The sequence below is a fragment of the Acomys russatus genome, unplaced genomic scaffold, assembly GCF_903995435.1.
Source record: "Acomys russatus unplaced genomic scaffold, mAcoRus1.1, whole genome shotgun sequence".
In the NCBI taxonomy this organism is placed as follows: Eukaryota; Metazoa; Chordata; class Mammalia; order Rodentia; family Muridae; genus Acomys; species Acomys russatus.
Genome location: NW_026131595.1, coordinates 15,320 through 35,666, shown reverse-complemented (window position 1 = coordinate 35,666; position 20,347 = coordinate 15,320). Strand labels below are relative to the sequence as shown.

Sequence of the window (20,347 nt, the reverse complement as noted above, 5' to 3'; positions counted from 1 at the left end):
TTAGTGGTAAGTTTGAAAGTTTTCACAATGAAATTGAAAAAAATAACATGTAAAGAACACTTTGGTGTTTCCCCGAGTGGATGATACACCAATGTGTATAGTTTGTCTTCCTGTGGGAAATAGGCTGTATTATCTTCCTTCTCGACAGATGAGAGAACAAGAGAGGCAAGCCTCAGGCGGTGGAGAGATGTTTTTCATGCGCACCCCTCAGGACCTCACAGGCAAAGATGGCGACATTATTCTTGCAGAATACAGTGAGGAAAATGGACCATTAATGATGCAAGTTGGCATGGCAACCAAGATAAAAAACTACTATAAACGGGTAAGACTATAGTCAAAGAATTTTTTGAGTGTGTTTTTTCCCATGCGCAAAGCGTTTTTAGAAAATGCTCATTGTATGCGTGTGAGTGTTTTGCTGCACAAATGTATGTCTGTGCACTACGTATGTGCTCAAGGAGGCCAGAAGAGTGTGTCAGATTCCCTGGAACTGGAAGTGTGGATGGTTGTAAGGCACTATATGAGTGCTGAGAACCAAACCTGGGCCCTGTGTAAGAACAACACGTGGTGTTGTTAACCATGGAGCCGTCTCTCGAGGCCCTGAAGTTTTTGTTATCAATATAACCAATTAGGTATGTAGTAATAACCTGTGAACATGTATTTTGCCATATATGTTTCTTGGGAGAAAGGAGCGGTGTCTCTTGTTTTTAGCAAATGCCATGCTTATAGAAGATTACATGTATGTAATTTATTCCGTGAGTCTGAGTTTGCTTTGTTTCTCCTAGAAACCCGGAAAAGATCCTGGAGCCCCAGATTGCAAATATGGAGAAACTGTTTATTGCCACACCTCTCCTTTCCTGGGCTCGCTTCATCCTGGCCAGTTACTGCAGGTGAAGAATTCTTTCCTGTCTTTATTCTCTCCTAAGGAACTTGGCCAACGAGGGAGTTAAGTTTGCCCCCCAAAGTAGAATTTTGGTTGACTGAGGTACGGTTCGTGTATTAGGTATGAGGCAGTATAGTCCCCTGGGAGTGATGGTGGAGGTGCACACCGTTAATCTCAGTACTTGGGAGGCAAATTTTGAGACCAGCCTGGCCTCCATATTGAGTACCAGGTCACCCGTGCTATATTGTGAGACCATACCTCAGAAAAGGGAAAGGATCTGGAGAGACGACTCAGCAGCTAAGAACACTGGCTCCTCTTCAGAGGACTGGGTTTGATTTCCCAGCACCTACATGGCATCTGACAAACATCTGTAACTCTAGTTGTACTCCATCCATGTGGAGCACAGACATGGATGAAGGCAAAACACTCACATACATTAAAAAAAATACAGAAAAAGAATTAAAAATAAAAGGTGAGTATAATTCACTAGGCATGGAATGCTGGAGGACTGGGAAGCGTTTTACGTCATCCTTGGCTATGTAGCAAGTTTGAAGCAGTCTGGTGTAGAGGAGACTTTGTCTCAAAAAAAATTAAAATAATAAAAAAAAAAAAATAAAAAAAAGAAAAAGAAAATAACAATCAAGAAACCAAAACAAACAAAAATACAAACCCAAACCCCAGCAACGCAAAAATATTAGCATTGTTTAAAATTCAAGACAAGCTTTGTTTCTATTAAAAAAAAACCATTTATACAATTCCATTATTTTTAGATTTTTTTCTTTAGTCTAAATATAGAATACTGAGGTTTTTGGTTTTGTTTTTAAATTCTTTGATCTGTGGGGGCTGTGTGTCCCTGTGTGTGGCTTTTTTGAGCTAGGATCTTACTTTACAGCCCCAGCGGCCTTAAATTTACTCTGTAGCCTAGACTGGGTTCAAGCTTTGGGGCAGTCCTCAGTCTTATGAGTGCTGGCATTGCAAATATGAGCTACTATAAAACAGGTTTTGAGAATACGCCCTGGTTGTGGAGGTGGAGGTACTGAGGGTGGCAGTGCTGTTGCATGCCTGTAATTCCTGGACTTGGAAGGCAGGGGCAAGTGGATCTCTGAGTTCGAGGCCAGCCTGGTCTACAGAGTGAGTTCCAGGACAGCCAGGCCTGCAGTGGGTGGGATGTAGTTTTAATCTCAGTATTAGGAGGTCACAGGCAGGGAGCTCATAAATTTGAAGCGGGCCTCAGTTCTAGAGCAAGATCATGTCTCAAAAATGAAGGAAAAAAGCAAAAAACACACCAGGAACGAATGTAGATTATGAGTGTTTTAAATTCTTTGTGTCGAATTAGCATATTTGAGGGGATAGAGATGTAGCTGAGTGGTAGAGTACTGCCTAGCTTTTTTAAGGCCCTGGGTTTGTGTCTACCACTGCAAAAAGTGGTATGTTGGGATGATACTGAACCATACTTGAACGTTACAGTCTTGCCAGAGTAAAGTGCTACTTTTTGTGCTCTCTTCTGAAGGTTACAGTGAGGCCCTCTGGTAATAGCTTTTGTTTTTGTTTTCATTTTTTGGTGTTTCAAAGACAGGCTTTTCTCTGTGTTATCCTGGTCGTCCTGGACTCACTTTGTAGCCCAGGCTGTCCTTGAACTCACAGCAATCCACCTGCCTCTGCCTCCCAAGTGCAGGGATTAAAGGCATGTGCCACCACGCTCATCTGGTAACAGCTTTTCAAAAGAATTATGGAGGTCCACAAATGCTGTGGCACAATCTCCAGAACTGCCTACCTTTTCGCCCCCGTTTCATTTCTCATGCTAATCTTTTCCTTTTCTCCTCTTTCTTTTCTATTTTATTTTTAAATTATTATTTTTTTATTTTGGTGTTTGGAGGCAGGGTTTCTCTGTGTAGCCTTGACTGTCCTGGAACTCATTTTGTAGGCCAGGCTGACCTTGAACTCACAGAGATCCACCTGGCTCTTCCTCCCGAGTGCTGTGGTGAAAGGCCTGTGCTACCAGCGGTCTCTTTTAAGACAGGGACTTACTCTATAGTCTAGAAGTGGCCTCGAACTTGGTATGTTGACAAGTCTGGCTTTCAACTTGGATCAATTCTCCTGGTTCTGTCTCTCAATCGACAGGATTACAGGTGTCTGACAGTGTCATAGCAATCTTAATAAAGCATTCCTTTATTCTTGTATCTTGTTTATTTATTTATTTATCTGTCTATTTATTTATTTATTTCACTGTTACTATTGCTAGCTCGTGTACCTGCAGAGTTCCTTTTTTAATCATTTCCTTCTAGGTTTGTGGGGGCAGGTAGTGCTGAGGATTAAACCTGGGGCCTTGCTTATGCAAGGCAATTGATCTGCTACTGAGTCATCCTTAGCTCCTCTCACCAGTTTCTGGCTATTGTTGGCTTTCCTGTCCTCACCATTTTCTTTGAGGTTTCTTGTTGTTGGTTTTTAACCAATCCATCTACTTCTTTTGTGACTGATTTCAATGTTTCTTTTCTTTTTATATACTGTGTGTGTGTGTGTGTGTGTTGCTGTTACGTTTAAAGGTGCAGGGTCTATAAGATGTTTATTTTATAATGATTATGGTGGTATTTTCTAACTTGCTATCAATCAATAAAACCACAGACACCTGTTATATTTTAAAATAGCCTTGCTTTACATGGAGCAGGGCAGATATTAATGCCCTAAACTAATTCCATATCTCTCTGTCTCCATCCTATGCCATCTGCTTCTAACACTTTCTATCAAGCTACCTCCTATCCATAATCCCAAATGCTTGATAATGTTCTTCGTCTGGGCCAAATCCTTCATCCATGCTAGCCATGTGCTTCTTTTTCCACCTCACCCATGGCAGCGGCCTCCTTCCTTCTCCTCGTTCTCTGCTGTACCCTCCCAAGGTCTTCTCTGTCCTCAAAGCCCGAGAACCTTAGCAACAGCTATCTCATTTTCCCTGCCCCGGTCAACCCAGTTAAAATAAAGACTACTGTGCATAGCTGGGCAGTGGTGGTGCATACCTTTGTTCCTAGCACTTAAGAGAGAGGCAGAGGCAGGTGGATCTCTGTGAGTTGGAGGCCAGCCTGGTCTATCAAGATAGTTCCTGGACAGCTAGGACTACACAGAGAAACCTTGTCTCAAAACCACCTCCCCCCAAAACGAATGTAAATTTTCCACCAATGTAAAAGTCTTCCTTTTTAGTGTTCATTATTAGAGTTTTTAAAAAAATTATTAAAAATTTTTTTTTCTGTGTTTGTTGTTGTGTCTGTTGAGGGTGTCAGATCTCCTAGAACTGGAGTAACAGACAGCTGTGAACTACCATGTGGGTGTTGGGAACTGAACTTGGGTCCTCTGGAAAATCAGTAAGTGCTCTTTACCCACTAAGCCATCTCTCCAACGCTCGTTAAGATTTTAAAGCAATTTACTTTTAAACTGGGCAGTGGTGGCTCACACTTTAATCCCAGCATTCAGAAGGCAGAGGCAGGTGGATCTCTGAGTTGGAGGCCAGCCTCGTCTACAGAGTAAGTTCCAGGACAGCCAGGGCTGTTACACAGAGAAATCCTGTCTGGAAAAAAATGTTTATTTGTGTGCACATGTGAGTTCACCTGTGGGAGTGGAAGAGGATGTGCACAATTCCTTGTGTCTACCTAAAATTACAGGTATTTGTTAGCTGTCGGATGAGGGCGCTGAGATTAGACCTCCAGGTCTCATAAATAGAGCAGCAAGTGCTTTTACCTCTAAGCCATCTCGCTACATCTCTGAGGTTTTTGATGAAGGAGTTTCTTTTTTTTTTTGCTCCCTGACCCCCATACTTTTTTTTTTTGGATTCAAAGCTTACAATAGTTGATCCCTATCTGGCTTCTACTTCTATCTCAAATAGTTCTGTTCAGCTCTGCTTCTGTTTCTGCTTATTCTGTCTTCTTGGCACACTTAGCTTAATGTTTTCATCTTTTTTGTTTGTTTGTTTACTTTGTTTTTTTTTTTTTTTTTGAGACAAGGCATTTCACTGTGTAGCCTTGGCTGTGTTGGACTCGCTTTGTAGACTAGGCTGTCCTGGAACTCACAGTAATCAGCCTGCCTCTGCCTCCGGAGTGCTGGGATTAAAGGCATGTGCTACCACGCCTGGCTCTAGTTTATTTTTAATAAATTAGCTAATTTATAAAAAATATTCTGAAGCCAGGTTATGGTGGCAGCATGCCTGTAATCCTAGTAGTCAGCAGTCTGAGCGATATAGGGGGATTACCTTATTTTTGAGGCCTTCCTGGCCTTCTGTGAGACCTTATCCCCTCAATTATTTTGTCATCACCTCTTGTGTGTCACTTTTGGTTAGGAGTACATGACTGTAGTAATTTAGGAAGGTCTTCATAGCAGTCCTATGGAGTATAGGCATTTTAAGTGTCCTGCATTTTGCCACTAAGGAAACTTAAGGTCAGAAACTTTGACTTTGTGGGACTTCATACAGTGGCTGGCAAAGGCGGTTCTCTTCTGACTGTAAACAGTATAATTTCTTTTCTTTTGAGTCAAGGTCTCATATAGCCTGTGTTATACCTTCAAACTTGCGATGTAGCCACCAAGGATGTTCTTGAGCTCCTGATCCTCTTGCCTCTACTTTGCAAGTGCTTGGATTATGGGTTAAGCTAATTTGGTGTGTTGTGTGTGTCTGTGTGTGTGGTGGTGGTGTGTGTGTGTGGGTGTGAGAGAAGAGAGAGAGAGACAGAGAGAGAGAGAGAGAAAGAAAAGACAGAGAGAGTAGAGAAGAGGAGAGACGAGAGAGAGAGGAGAGAGAGAGATAGAGGAGAGAGAGAGTGTAGGTGTGGAAAGCCAGACTGGCGGTTAGTGGTTGGTTGTATTCCTCCACTGCTTGCTACCATGGCTTTTTTAGATAGCATCATCTGTCATAGATCCAGAGTTCACAGGTTTTGCCTAGACTAGCAGTGCATAGCAAGCTTATAGGATCTTCCTTGGTCTCACTGTTCCTCTCCTCTTACTACCACTGGGATTGGTAGGCATACCCTCTGTGCTCCCCTTTTTATGTGAGTGCTGGGGATCCAGACTCATGTTCTCAATACTTGTGCCAAAAGCACTTGACCTGTTTGAACCAGCTCTAACCTCAACCCCATTTTTTTCTTTTTTGGGGGCAGGGAGGGTCCTCATGTAATCACTAGCCTCAGATTTTACTATGTAGTCAAGGCTGCCTTGAATCCCAATCTCCCTGGTTTTCTTTTTCTTTTCTTACTTTCTTTTTTTTTTGTATGTTTTTTTGGGCTCTTTCCTTTTTGTTTGTTGTTTTTCACAGGGTTTCTCTGTGTAGCCTTGGGTGTTCTGAACTGCTTTTGTAGACCAGGCTGGCCTCAAACTCACAGACATCTGCCTGTCTCTGCGTCTGCCTCCAAATGCTGGGGATTGCAGGCATGCACAACTGCACCCAGCTCCTGGTTGTCTTTTAACAAGGGCTGGGATTACAGAATATACCACTATGCCCAACTTTGACTCAATTTTTTTTGATGGACAATCTCCTGCCATAGCTCCTGCTGGCCTGGAATTAACTGTGTGGCCCAGAATGGCCTTGATCATCTTGCGTTAGCCTCTTGAATGCCTGAATTACAAGCATACATTATCATTTCCTGCCTCTGTTTTTAAAAAGTTTTTTTTTTTCTTTTGGTCTGTAAGGATTTAAAAGAAAGTGGGTAAAAAATTTAAGAAATGAATAATCTAGTTTGTGAATTTCCAAATAATTTACTTTTTTGATTTTTCAAGACAGAGTTTCTGTGTAGCCTTGACTGTCCTGGACTTGCTTTGTAGACCAGGCTGGCCTCCAATTCACCAAGACATCCCTGACTCTGCCTCCTGAGTGCTGGGGTTAAAGGCGAGTGCCACCGCACCCGACTGCTTATTTTATTGTATAAACTTTAGACCAAAGATAGAGATTGAAGTAAATTCTTTCCTGTTTCAATAGTTGCCTGCATTTTCTAGAGCTTCTCTGTAAATAACCTTTGTGGTTCACTTTTATTAGGCATTTGAAAACAACCTTTTTCGTGCTCCAATTTATCTTCATAACATGCCAGAGAGTGACCTCCTGATCATTCGAACACGGCAGGGTTACTATATTCGAGAATTACTGGATATTTTTGTGGTGGGCCAGCAGTGTCCCTTGTTTGAAGTTCCCGGTCCTAACTCCAAAAGGGCCAATACACACATCCGAGACTTTCTTCAGGTGAGGTGGGAGTGTGGGAGATGGGCCAAGATGCACAGGCTAATAGAAAGATGAAAACACATAGGAGCATAGTTGGGGAAGGGACCCTGGTGAGGACTTTTATCCTTTATATAATAAAATATATTTGTCTTAATGGGCAGGTGTTTATTTTACCGCCTCTTTTGGAAGAGTAGAAATACGCCACGGAGGATCCGGATGGAAGTTATAAAGAAAGCCTTTCCTTCACATTCAGAAAGCAGCATCCGGAAGAGGCTAAAGCTCTGTGCTGACTTCAAACGTACAGGTCATCAGTGTGACTACTTGCTTTCTTTGATGCTCTCATAGTCCCAAAGAATTATAACTTTCATTTAAAAGAACTCATAGCTAATAGAATAGAAATTGATGGCTGTCAAAGTGAGAAGGTACCAAATCTTGTAACTAGAGAGTGTGATTGCTTTTTTTTTTTTTTTTTTTTTTTGATAATTTGATGATTGGTTGCTAGTAAAGTCCATGTGAGTATTTGCCCGTCTTACGTAAGTAAGATGTAAGAAACCTGGCAGCAGTGGTTTTGTCATAACCAGGGCATTTCTGGTTCAGTGTCTATTTACTATACTGTTGCTTTTGGGTCTTTAGGATTCAGAACAGTTTCCCTGTGTCTTTTCCAGGGATGGATTCAAACTGGTGGGTGCTGAAGTCTGATTTTCGTTTACCAACGGAAGAGGAGATTAGAGCCATGGTATCACCAGAACAGTGCTGTGCTTATTATAGCATGATAGCTGCAGAGCAGAGACTAAAGGTGAGCCTCTTCTCGTTTCTTATGCCTCCGTTTCTTTTCAGAGAGGTAGAAGAGGGTACTGTAGAGATGACAGTTACTACATTATTACCAGTTACTCAACAATTTAAACTGGATGAGGTACTTTCTGTGAGTCTGGATTCTAATGAAAGCTGCAGTGTAGCTCACTGTCAATGTGAGGCTCAGTGAGGGACTCAAGTCATCTTTCCTTGGCCTAGAAATGATAGCTCATTCATTTGAGTGGCATCTCTTTTGTAAAACAATCAGGGAGAGGACTTTTCAGATTCCCAGGTAGGCAGAGATGATAGTAGCTAGAAATACGGCTTAGAGATGCACGCTTATAAGGCTGTCTTAGTTAGGGTTTGTATTGCTATGAAGAGAGACATGATCATAGACACTCTTATAAAAGAAAACATTAATGGGCCTCTTACAAGACGGAGGGTTTTGTCCATTATCATCCTAACAGAAGCATGGCAACACACAGGCAGACATGGTGCTGGAGAGGTGCCTGGAAGTTCTACGTCCAGATTGACAGGCAACAGGAAGAGAAAGTGACACTGGTGCTTTCTTCAGCATTTAAGATCTCAAAGCCCACCTCACTGACACACTTCCTTTAGCAAGGCTACAACATTTTTTGTTGTTGTTGTTGTTTTGAGACAGTGTTTCTCTGTGTTAGCGTTGACTATGCTGCAATCGCTTTGTAGACCAGGCTGGCCTCAAATTCCCAGTGTTCTGCCTGCCTCTGCCTCCCCAGTGCTGGGATTAAAGGTGTGCTCCACCAGCCCTACAAGGCCACACTCTTAACCTGGCCACCTCTTCCAATAGTGCCACTCCCCATGAGCCTATGGAGGCTGTTTTCATCGAAACCACTACAAAGGCCAAAATGGAAAGAGTTCAACAGAGAAATTCTATACTTTATTTTGTTTGCTTTTTAAATGGGTCCTAGCTATCCACATGTCCAAATAAGTTCCTTTAAAACTATTTTTGTGTGGGGCCTGTAGAGATGGCTCAGTGGTTAAGAGCACTGTCTGCTCTTTCAGAGGACCCAGGTTCAATTCCCATCACCCACGTGGCAGCATTCTACCACTGCACGATATCCCTAATACATCAGAATTCCTTGGCACATCTTCTAGTACCTCCAGGATGTACAACAGTAATACCTTCATTAACAATTATAGGATCCATTTTCATGTACAATATGCTTTTCTTTTTGTATATTTGATATTCATAAAATGTTTTCAAGAAAAAACCCAACATTGACTTTATACATAGAATTGTCCTCTTTCAGGATGCTGGCTATGGAGAGAAATCCTTTTTTGCTCCCGAGGAAGAAAAACGAAGAAGAGTTCCAGATAAAGATTGATGACGAAGTAAGAGTTTACAAACTGTTTTCTGAGACAAGAGTCTTGTTTTGTAACAGAGTCTAGCCTGGAACTGTTAAATCTTCCTACCTTCGCATCCCAAATATTGAGAGTACAAACATACCACCATGCCCAGAAATACTTGAATTCTTAATCTTTACTGGTACATATGCATGTGTGTGTCCCTTTGTGCACAAAAGTAAGTGATGGAAGACCAGAGACACTGGATTTCTCTGTAGGTGACGTTGGTTGTAAGCTACCTGACATGGGCATTGGGAACAAAAACCAAGTCCTCTGGAAGAGCAGCAAGCTTCCTTAAACTCTGAGCCAGCACTCCAGACCCAATTTTATTTATTGCTCTCTCTCGCGCTCTCTCTCTCCCTCTCTTTCTCTCTCTCTTTCTCTCTCTCTCCTTTTTTGCGACAGGTCTCTCTGTGTTAGTCTTGGCTGTCCTGGACTGGCTTTGTAGACCAGGATGACCTCAAACTCACAGAGATCCACCTGCCTCTACCTCTGCCTTTCAAATGCTAGGATTAAAGGCATGTGCCACCACACCTCGCATTTTCTCGTCTGTCTGTATGTATGTATGTCTGTATGTATAGTGTATTTATATATTTATTGTGTTTTTTGAGGACAGAGTGTCTCTTGTAGTCCTGGCTGTCCTGCATTTGAGTTGTAGAACTGGCTGGCCTCAAGGTCACAGAGATCTGCCTTCCATTGCATTGAATTAAAGGCGTGTACCACCATGCACAACTCTCTTCTCTTATCCTCTTCTTCTTCTTTTTCTTTTTCTTCTTCTTCTTCTTCTTCTTCTTCTTCTTCTTCTTCTTCTTCTTCTTCTTCTTCTTCTTCCTTCTCCTCCTCCTCATCGTTCTTCTTCCTCTTCTTCTCTCTCTGTCTCTCTCTGTTGTCTCTCTCTGTCTCTCTGTCTCTGTCTCTGCCATTTGTGGACATGGGGATTGCTATGTTGGTGCTTGGATCCAGTTTTCCTGGTCCTTATGGTTGTACAGCAAATGCTTTAAAGTCACTGAGCAATCTCTCCAGCCCTCAACACTCATTTTTATCAGTACTTCTCATTAGCTCTTAAAAAGAAGGTTTTGGGCTGATGATATTCAAGGTTAAGCTCTAATACATAGAGAGTTTCCGGCATCTGGGCTAGAGACCTTGTTGTAAGAAAATAAAAATAAGGAATCCATTTGAATAATTGGTCTGTCAAATGCAGTTGTCCACCTAACTATGAGCATCATGAATGTGGGTACAACACTACCTACTGAAGTCCTAGGGATGATGGACTGAAGAGTATCATTGTCCCACATATTTCTGTCCCTGGTTGCACTCTGACTCTCTATTTAATATCATGATTTAAGTATTAAAGAAGAGAGCTGAGCATTGGATAGCTGCCATATTTCACTGGATATCTGGATAATTTAGGAAACTATGAAAGTGATCAGGGCAATTCTTCTACCATTTTTTAGGGTAGTGGCTAGGCGTGGAACAATGTTTTCCACAACCCTGAGAATCCTTTTATTTATCTCAGGTTCGTACGGCTCCTTGGAATACTACAAGGGCTTTCATTGCTGCCATGAAGGGCAAATGTCTCCTGGAGGTGACTGGAGTAGCAGATCCCACAGGCTGTGGTGAAGGGTTCTCCTATGTGAAGATTCCAAACAAACCAACACAGCAGAAGGCGAGAGTCTTTGGGTTTCTAGAAATCAAAAGAGGAAGGAATGAGGTTTGGTCAGGAGAGATGAAGAGTGGAAGGCCTGGAAATGCTTTCTTGGCCAGAAGGGCATAGATGCTTACTGTTAGCATTTCAGCTTCAGAGTCTCACTTGTTTTTTGTTTGAGACAGGATGATAAGGAGCCCCAGCCAGTGAAAAAGATAGTCACAGGAACAGATGCAGACCTTCGTCGTCTGTCTCTGAAAAATGCAAAGCAGCTTCTTCAAAAATTTGGTGTGCCTGAGGAAGAGGTGGGTATATAAGAGGGAAAGTCCAAGTAGCAGGCTTTGTGTGCAGATAAAAAGGGTAAGGTGGTGTTGTAAAGAACCATCTGGGGTTTTTATGTGGTGTAGATCATCCTAAATACTTTACCAAAGCTTTCTAAACTTCATTTGGGATTTTTTTTTTTCTTGTCCATATTTCTAACCATGGTCCTGGTTTGTCCTTTTGAGTTACATATATGTAGTTCTGTGTTTTTCTCAGATTAAAAAGTTGTCCCGCTGGGAAGTTATTGATGTAGTACGCACAATGTCAACCGAACAGGCTCGCTCTGGAGAGGGCCCCATGAGTAAATTTGCCCGTGGATCAAGGTCTGTGGCTGAGCATCAAGAGCGTTACAAAGAAGAATGTCAGCGCATCTTTGACCTGCAGAACAAGTATGTAGATTCAGTAGTGTAGAAAGTATAAGCTGGAAAGGGGAGGTTTCCTGGACATGTTCTGTTTTGAACTAATGGTCTTGCACATGCAAGACAATACTTATCACAAAACTCCAGCTCCCAGCTACTATTTTTCTATTATGGGATGAGGTCTTACTATGTAGCCCTGCTGATCTAGAACTTGCTATGTAAGATAGGCTAGCCTCAAATGTTTGATGATTCTCCTGTATCTATCTCCTAAATTCTGGGCTGCAGTTATTCATGTTGTACCATGCTCTGCCAGATGTTGTATAGTGAAGAGGATGCCATGTAAAAAATGTATCTAGGTGACGTTGGGTATCTGAAATATCAGGAACTGTCTGTAATAAAACTGCCAGAGTATCTGATACTGTTTTTAAAGTCAAGGTTTCACTGTTTAATTCTGGCTGGCCTGCAACTCACTATGGAGGCTCAGCTAGCTCTGAACCCCATCATCTGTCTTTTACCCGCCAAGTGGTTAGATTACAGGCATGTACCACCATGCACAACTTTTTTTAAGTTTTTTTTTTTTTTTTTGAGACAGGGTCTTGTCATGTTACTTATATTGGTTTCATGCTTTTGTCAGTCAACTTGCCTTTGCCTCCTGAGTCTTGGGATTTTAAGCATGTGCTACCACATCTGCTGAACCTGCTGTTTTCAAAGTAATTCAGCACAAACTTTCAATGTTACAAACTGCTAAGCTTGGTCTCTCTTGGTTCTGTGACAGTTCTTGTGGCCTAGATGAGCTGGGCCTAGTAGTTTTAAGTGTGGGGATGGGTATTTTTTCCTCTAGTGACTTAGTTATGAAAGAATAGTACTGTGCTATTAAAATGATCCATGCGTGTAAATGTGGTGGTTTACTGGAGAACTGAGCAGTGCTTGGGAGGCTGAGGCAGGAAGGATAAACAACTTAAGACATACTTGTGGTCAGGGGAGAGAGAGCAAACAGTGAGAGTCTCTTTCCAGAAAAACAAATATGGTTTAGGTGCTAGCTTATCTTCAGGAGTTCTGAAGTTACTGCAATTTATAAATTTGTGAAATGTCTAGAAAGACATAGTTTTTCTGTTGTAGGTTTCATGTCTTTGTGGATATACCCACTGTGTGTATATGTTTTAAGGTTGAGTTCTTAACTTTGTTTTTTTGTGATTAAAATGTTTCCTTTTTCTTTTTCTTTTTTATTAGTTCATTCATATTACATCTCAGTGATTTTCCCGTCTCTTGTATCCTCCCATTCTTCCCTCCCTCTTGCTTCCCCCTCCCCTCCTCCCCTATGACTGTGACTGAGGGGGACCCCCTTCCCATGTATATGCTCATAGGGTATCAAGTTTCTTCTTGGTATCCTGCTATCTTTCCTCTGAGTGCCACCAGGCCTCCCCATCCAGGGGACGTGGTCAAATATGAGGTACCAGAGTACGTGTGAAAGTCATACCCCACTCTCCACGCAACTGTGGAGAATGTCCTGCCCACTGGCTAGATCTGGGTCAGAGTTTGATGTTTACTGCACATATAGTCCTTGGAAGGTGCCATAGTTTGAACAGGACCCCAGGGCCCAGATCTGCCCATCATAATGTTCTTCTTATAGGTCTCTAGGACCCTCAGGAACCTTCTATTTCCCTAATCTCCCATGTTTCTCTCACCTAAAGTCCCTCTGTCCCACTTTCCTGATAAGTGAAGACCCATGGGACATGCCCCTTTGGTTAGTGTCCAGATATAAGTGAGTTTATACCATTTGAGTCTTTCTGCTTCTGGGTTAACTCACTTATTATGATCATTTCTAGATCAATCCAATTGGACACCAATTTTGGGAATTCCTTGTTTTTAATAGCTGAGTAGTATTCCATAGTGTAAATGTACCACAGTTTCTTTATCCATTCTTCTACTGAGGGACATTTAGGCTGTTTCCATGTTCTGGCTATCATGAATAAGGCCGCTATGAACATGGTTCAGCATGTGTCTGTGTTGTGTGCTGGAGCATCTTCTGGGTATATTCCAAAGAGTGGAATAGTGAGGTCTTGAGGAAGCCCTATTCTCAGTTTTCTGAGGTAGCACCAGATAGATTTCCAAAGTGGTTGATCAAAAATTCAAGCGACACCACATGCTAGCAAGGATGTGGAGAAAGACTTAACTTTCTACCCAATCCTACTTCTTTGTATACTTGTATTTCCCCGGCCTTTAACTTTTTTCCTTTCTTGCTAGGGTTTTGTCGTCAGCTGAAGTCTTATCAACCGACACAGACAGCAGCTCAGCTGAAGACAGTGACTTTGAAGAAATGGAAAAGAACATCGAGAACCTGCTACAGAACAAGAAAACAAGCTTTCAGATATCTCGCGAACGGGAGGAGAAGGAGCGCAAGGAACTCCAGCGGATGCTGCTGGGTGAGGGGGATTCTCAGACAAGAAAAGAAAAGGATCAAAGACAGAGCTTGGGTAAGTGCAGGCTGCAAATGAGTCCAAGCTGGAGGCAAAGTAGGCACTGAGTATAGAGAAACTGTTAGATCAATGGGTACATTTCTGCAAACTGGGCTCTAGTGTGTGGGCAGCAAATCAGGGTGTTCTTGTAGCTTGTAACAGCTCTGGTTTATGTTTTTGTGGTGCATTGAGTATCTCCATTCAACCCCAAGAAGTGGCCATTCTGGTGGTAGGGGGAATGTGAGGAAATTGATATTTTTGTTTGTTTGTTTCTTAACCTTGCAGCAGCAGGAAACAGTCACAGAGATGATGACACAACATCAGTGACCAGCCATAACTCGCCTGCCGTTGGCCGCTGTCTCAAGATTTATCGAACATTTCAAGATGAAGATGGGAGGAAGTATGTTCGTTGTGAGAGAGTCCGAGAACCGGATGTTATTGATGCTTATGTACACATACGGACCACAAAAGATGAAGAATTCATGTACGTTTGAGGTGCTGCCTTTGAGAGTGGCCATGAAAAAAATGGTAGAGACATGGTTTGTGTATGAGTTGTAGTAATGAGAGTATATACCCTTATGCTGGGAAATCTACTATTATTTAGAACCCTCTTGCCTTTAGATCTTTGGATTTTCAGGAGCCTAATCACTGGGAAAGTATCCATGTTTGCTGTGTGTGGATTGTGGTGGTTTGGCTTTGCAAAATTTTCACAAAACTCACTCCTATAATGAGCGTCAGCAGGAACAACAGGGATTCTAGTCCGGTCTGGGTTGCAGAACATTGTCTCAAAAATCAACAGCAAAATCTTAATGATTATTCAGGACTCTGAGAATTGTTACTCTATACATGTGGGAAACTGACTACCAAGGATGGTGAAGATGGCAGGCAGTTTATTTCATTGCAGCCTGGGTGAATTAATTATATTCTGAGATGCTAGCTTTTGGGGTACTCATCTTAATTTAGGTTGCTTGTGGTCCTATATTTTTTCCTCTTATTTAGTCGAAGATTTGCCCTTTTTGATGAGCAACATCAAGAAGAGATGCGGAAAGAACGGCGGAGGATTCAAGAGCAATTGAGGAGACTCAAACGGAACCAGGAAAAGGAGAAGCTGAAGGGTCCTCCTGAGAAAAAGCCAAAAAAAATTAAGGAACGTCCTGACTTAAAAGTAAGTTTATTAGGTTGGGCATGGTTGGCACACATCTTAATCTCAACACTCAGAAGACAAATGCAGGAAAATCTCTGTGAGTTCAAGGCCAGCCTGATTTACAATGTGAATTCCAGGACAGCCAGTGTGGTTACACAGAGAAACCTTGTCTTGAAAAAACAACCAAACTACAAAAAAGCAAGTATTTTATAGCCAGGTAAGGCGGGACACAATGTAATCCTAGCACTTCAGGACTGTGAGTTTGAAACACAGGTAGACCCTGTCTCAAAACAGAAAATTAAAAAGTAAAAAAGGTTTACGATGTGACCACAGCTAACTAAGGAAATGAAGAAAGCATACCTTTATCCCTCAGGTTTTGTCATCTTTGGCTACTGGAAATGAAAGCAGTATTGTGGAATGGTAGATTATATTATTTGATAATATGCTTGTATCTATGCCTGCAATCTCAGCACTAGGGGAGCTGAAGCAGGAGGATTCAAGAGCAAAGCAGCATTGCAAGTTCAAGCTCCCTAGTTACCTGTGGCCCTCAGGAAGAAAACACGCACATACACATTCACTTTCCTGTAGGAGCTGAGTATCTTCGGTACATTTTATTTATATTCGTACACCTGTGTGATCGGACCTCAGACCCAGGACCTGATGTGCATTACTCCACTGCTATCCTTTTTTAAAATGGTAACTTACTAAAAGTAGAGGCTGGAGAGATGGCTCAGTGGTTAAGAGTGCTTACTGTATCAGAGGACTGGGGTTTGGATCTTAGCGCTTATGTTGGGCGGCTGGAAAACACCTGTAACTCCAGCTTCAAGGGATCTAACACCTCCCTTCTGGCCTCAGTCGTTACCTGTGCACACACTTGCACATACACGTATACACACCACTACACATACACAAAAAATGTCTTAAAAGAACTAGAAAAAGAAGACATAGCATCCAGGTTGTTTTGCATCACTTAGGTTTGAGATTCCATGTCCTACTATGTAATAGACACAGTAAAATAAGCTAACTGCTGCAATGGAAAGAATTGTGAACTTGGATACAGAAGATCTGGGTGTGGCTCTGTTACTCTGTGACCTTAACCTTTCCAAGTCGGTTTTCTATAAAAAGGTTCACTGGAAGGTGGTGACACACTCCTTTCATCCCAGAACTCCTCGGGGGTGGTGGGTGGGAGTGGCAGAAGCAGGCTGTTGTCTGAGAGTGAGGCCAGCCTGGTCTACAGAGGAAGTTCTCAGACAGCCAGTCCTAGACAGGGAAACCCTGTTTCAACCTCACCCCCAACACACACACACACACACACACACACACACACACAGTGATGTCCTTGTTTCTCCTCTGGTGCATATGCATATATATTTCTTACTGATTTTGAGATCACCCTGTTTACCTCTAATATGTTGATATTTTTTTCTGTTGTAGCTGAAATGTGGAGCATGTGGTGCCATCGGGCACATGAGGACAAATAAATTCTGCCCCCTTTATTATCAAACATATGCTCCACCTTCTAACCCTGTTGCCATGACAGAGGAACAGGAGGAGGAGCTGGAAAAGACAGTCATTCCTAATGATAATGAAGAACTTATAAAGGTTGAAGGGACCAAGATTGTTTTGGGAAAACAGCTGATTGAGAGGTAAGGGATAACAGGCAGGGAGCACTGAAGCAAAGTTCCAAGTTGATGGTGGTGGTTGGCAGGGGCGAATGCGATGTGATTGTTCTTTGAAGTAGAACTAGAGGTTATAGGAACTTGGGATTATCACCAGCAATTTTTTTTAATTTTTTAAAAATTTTTTGGTTTTTTGAGACAGGGTTTCTGTGTGTAACAGCCCTGGCTGTCCTGGTCTCACTTTGTAGACCAGGCTGGCCTCACATTCATAAACATCCATCTTCCTCTGCTTCCTGAGTTCAGGGATTAAAGGCATGCATATGCCACCACACCCAGCTGGCATTTTGCCGGTAATGAAAACTACAGTGATCCCTTTACGGCTTACTGCTTGCCTTTGTACATGCTATGTATTCTGAGAAGTAGAATTTTTTGGTTTTTTTTTCTCTTGTTCTGTTTTCTATACAGGGTCTCTACATAGCCCTCACTGTCCTGGAACTCACTTTGTAGATCAGGCTGGTCTTAAACTCAGAGATCCACCTGCTTCTGTCTCTAGAGTGCTGGGATTAAAGGCATGTGCCACCAAGCCTGGCTAGTTTTAGTATTTATACAAGTACCCTTACTGGAGTAATTTTTTTGTATGTTTGTTTTCTGTGGTAGTGGCAGGCACAGTAAGCAAATCACTGAGCTGTGATCTCAAACCCTTGCACAATATTTTTTCAGGTTTTGCTCAATTACCCTTGTTGGCCTCAAACTTTCAGTCTCTCTGACTTAGTTCCCACATAGTAGGATTACAGGCATGATACACCACAGCTGGCCTGAGTATAGTTAAGATAAAATGAGAGACTATAACGCAAACTATACTTATGCCCAATCTTCTTGCCCTTAAAAAATTTAATAGATGAAAATGGGGATGTTAAGCCAGAGCATGGTGGCTCACACCTTTAATCCCAGCACTCAAGAACCCTACTTTCTGAATCTTGTTTTAAGTAGAACAAAGATTTATTTTTAAAAGTGAAAACTTGAATATGAGGGACTGTAAGGGGTTTGTAATACCTGCCTTGTTTTCTACTGATTAGACTCACTACATACAATCTATGTAAGTCATGATAGCTTAAAAGTATATTAGAAAGTGAAAATGTTCCATCTTGATCCCTTACAGTGGAAGGTGGATTAGTTTTTAAAATTGCAGGAACCCTTTACCCATTTTTTTCCTACACTAGTTTTTAAATTTTCTTTCTTTCCTTTTGTCTCTTTTTCTTTCTTTTTACCTCCTTTCTATACCCTCTCTTCCTTTCTTTCATTCGTCCTCTTTTCCTTCCTAGGATTATAGCTATGCTTCTTTGTCATTTATGTTGTTTTTATTCATTTATGTCATTTATGTTGTTTTTGGCTTTTCATTTGGTTTGAACAAGATCTTTTTTTTTTTTTTTTTCTTCTTTTTTTTTTTTTATTAATTTATTCTTGTTACATCTCAATGTTTATCCCATCCCTTGTATCCTCCCATTCCTCCCCCCCCCCCCCTTTTCCCTTTATTCCCCTCCCCTATGACTGTTCCTGAGTGTATATTCTCATAGGGTATCAAGTCTCTTCTTGGCTACTTGCTGTCCTTCCTCTGAGTGCCACCAGGTCTCCCCCTCCAGGGGACATGGTCAAATGTGAGGCACCAGAGTACGTGAGAAAGTCGTATCACACTCTCCACTCAACTGTGGAGAATATTCTGACCATTGGCTAGATCTCGGAAGGGGTTTAAAGTTTACCTCCTGTATTGTCCTTGGCTGGTGCCTTAGTTTGAGTGGGACCCCTGGGCCCAAATCTGCCTATCATATTGTTCTACTTGTAGATTTCTAGGACCCTCTGGATCCTTTTATTTTGCTGTTCTCCCATGCGTCTCTCATTTAGAGTCCCAATAGGATGCCTTCCCCTCTGTCTCAGTTTCCTGGTAAGTGAAGGCTTTCGAGGGACATGCCCCTTGGGCTAGTATGCAGATATAAGTGAGTATATACCATTTGATTCTTTCTGCTTCTGGGTTAACTCACTCATTATGATCATTTCTAGCTCAATCCATTTATCCACAAATTTCGGGAATTCCTTGTTTTTAATAGCTGAGTAGTATTCCATAGTGTATATGTACCACAGTTTCTTTATCCACTCTTCTACTGAGGGACACTTAGGCTGTTTCCATGTTCTGGCTATTATGAATAAGGCTGCTATGAACATGGTTGAGCAAATTTTCTTGTTGTGTGCTGGAGCATCTTCTGGGTGTATTCCAAGGAGTGGAATAGCTGGGTCTTGAGGAAGTCCTATTCCCATTTTTCTGAGATAGCACCAGATAGATTTCCAAAGTGGCTGTACTAGTTTGCATTCCCACCAGCAATGAAGGAGTGTTCCTCTCTCCCCACATCCTCGCCAGCATGTGGTGTCGCTTGAATTTTTATTCTTAGCCATTCTGATGGGTGTAAGATGGAATCTCAGAGTTGTTTTGATTTGCATTTCCCTGATGACTAAGGAGGTTGAGCATTTCTTTAAGTGTTTCTCAGCCATTTGATACTCCTCTGTTGAGAATTCTCTGTTTAGTTCCAAGCCCCATTTCTCAATTGGGTTATTCGGTTTGGTGGTGTTTAGCTTCTTGAGTTCTTTATATATTTTGGATATTAGACCTTTGTCAGATGTAGGGTTGGTGAAGATTTTTTCCCAGTCTGTAGGCTGTCGCTTTGTTCTCTTGACAGTGTCTCCTGCCTTACAGAAGCTTCTCAGCCTCATGAGGTCCCATTTATTAATGGTTGACATTAAGGCCTGGGCCGTTGGTGTTCTGTTCAGGAAGTTGTCTCCTGTGCCAATATGTTCCAGGCTCTTTCCCACTTTTTCTTCTAAGTGGCTTAGTGTCTCTGGTTTTATGTTGAGGTCTTTAATCCACTTGGATTTGAGTTTTGTGCAAGGTGACAAATATGGGTCCAGTTTCATTTTTTTACACATAGACCTCCAGTTAGACCAGCACCATTTGTTGAAGATGCTATCCTTTTTCCATTGAATGGACTTGGCTTCTTTGTCAAAAATCAAGTGACCATATGTGTGTGGATTCATATCTGGGTCTTCGATTCGATTCCACTGATCAACCAGCCTGTTGCTGTGCCAGTACCATGCTGTTTTAAGTACTATTGCTTTATAGTACAGTTTGAGATCAGGTATGGAGATTCCTCCGGAGCATCTTTTATTGTACAAGATTGTTTTAGCTATTCTGGGTTTTTTGTTTTTCCATATGAAGTTCAGAATTGAACTTTCAATGTCTTTAAAAAATTGTGTAGGTATTTGATAGGGATTGCATTGAATCTGTAGATTGCTTTTGGTAGGATGGCCATTTTTACTATGTTAATTCTCCCGATCCATGAGCAAGGAAGATCACGCCATCTTCTCAGGTCATCTTCAATCTCTTTCTTCAGAGTTTTGAAATTTTTTTCATACAAGTCCTTCACTTGCTTAGTTAGGGTAACTCCTAGATATTTTATATTGCTTGTGGCTAATGTGAAGGGTGTGGTTTTCCTAATTTCTTCCTCTGCAAGCTTGTCA

General features: G+C 41.8%; 1 protein-coding gene across 1 annotated transcript in view; it reads left to right on the top strand.

The window, feature by feature from the left end:
* Positions 1 to 123: 123 nt before the first annotated feature.
* The window catches only part of LOC127186312 (transcription initiation factor TFIID subunit 1-like), a 34,330-nt gene continuing 14,106 nt past the window's right edge, over positions 124 to 20,347 (top strand). The window contains 14 exon segments of the mRNA XM_051142734.1: positions 124 to 322; positions 783 to 887; positions 6,885 to 7,090; positions 7,226 to 7,368; positions 7,730 to 7,860; positions 9,146 to 9,190; positions 9,192 to 9,227; positions 10,756 to 10,905; positions 11,070 to 11,189; positions 11,422 to 11,594; positions 13,809 to 14,038; positions 14,306 to 14,504; positions 15,020 to 15,185; positions 16,599 to 16,810. Coding sequence (XP_050998691.1) covers positions 149 to 322; positions 783 to 887; positions 6,885 to 7,090; positions 7,226 to 7,368; positions 7,730 to 7,860; positions 9,146 to 9,190; positions 9,192 to 9,227; positions 10,756 to 10,905; positions 11,070 to 11,189; positions 11,422 to 11,594; positions 13,809 to 14,038; positions 14,306 to 14,504; positions 15,020 to 15,185; positions 16,599 to 16,810 — 2,090 coding nt within the window. The 5' untranslated portion in view covers positions 124 to 148.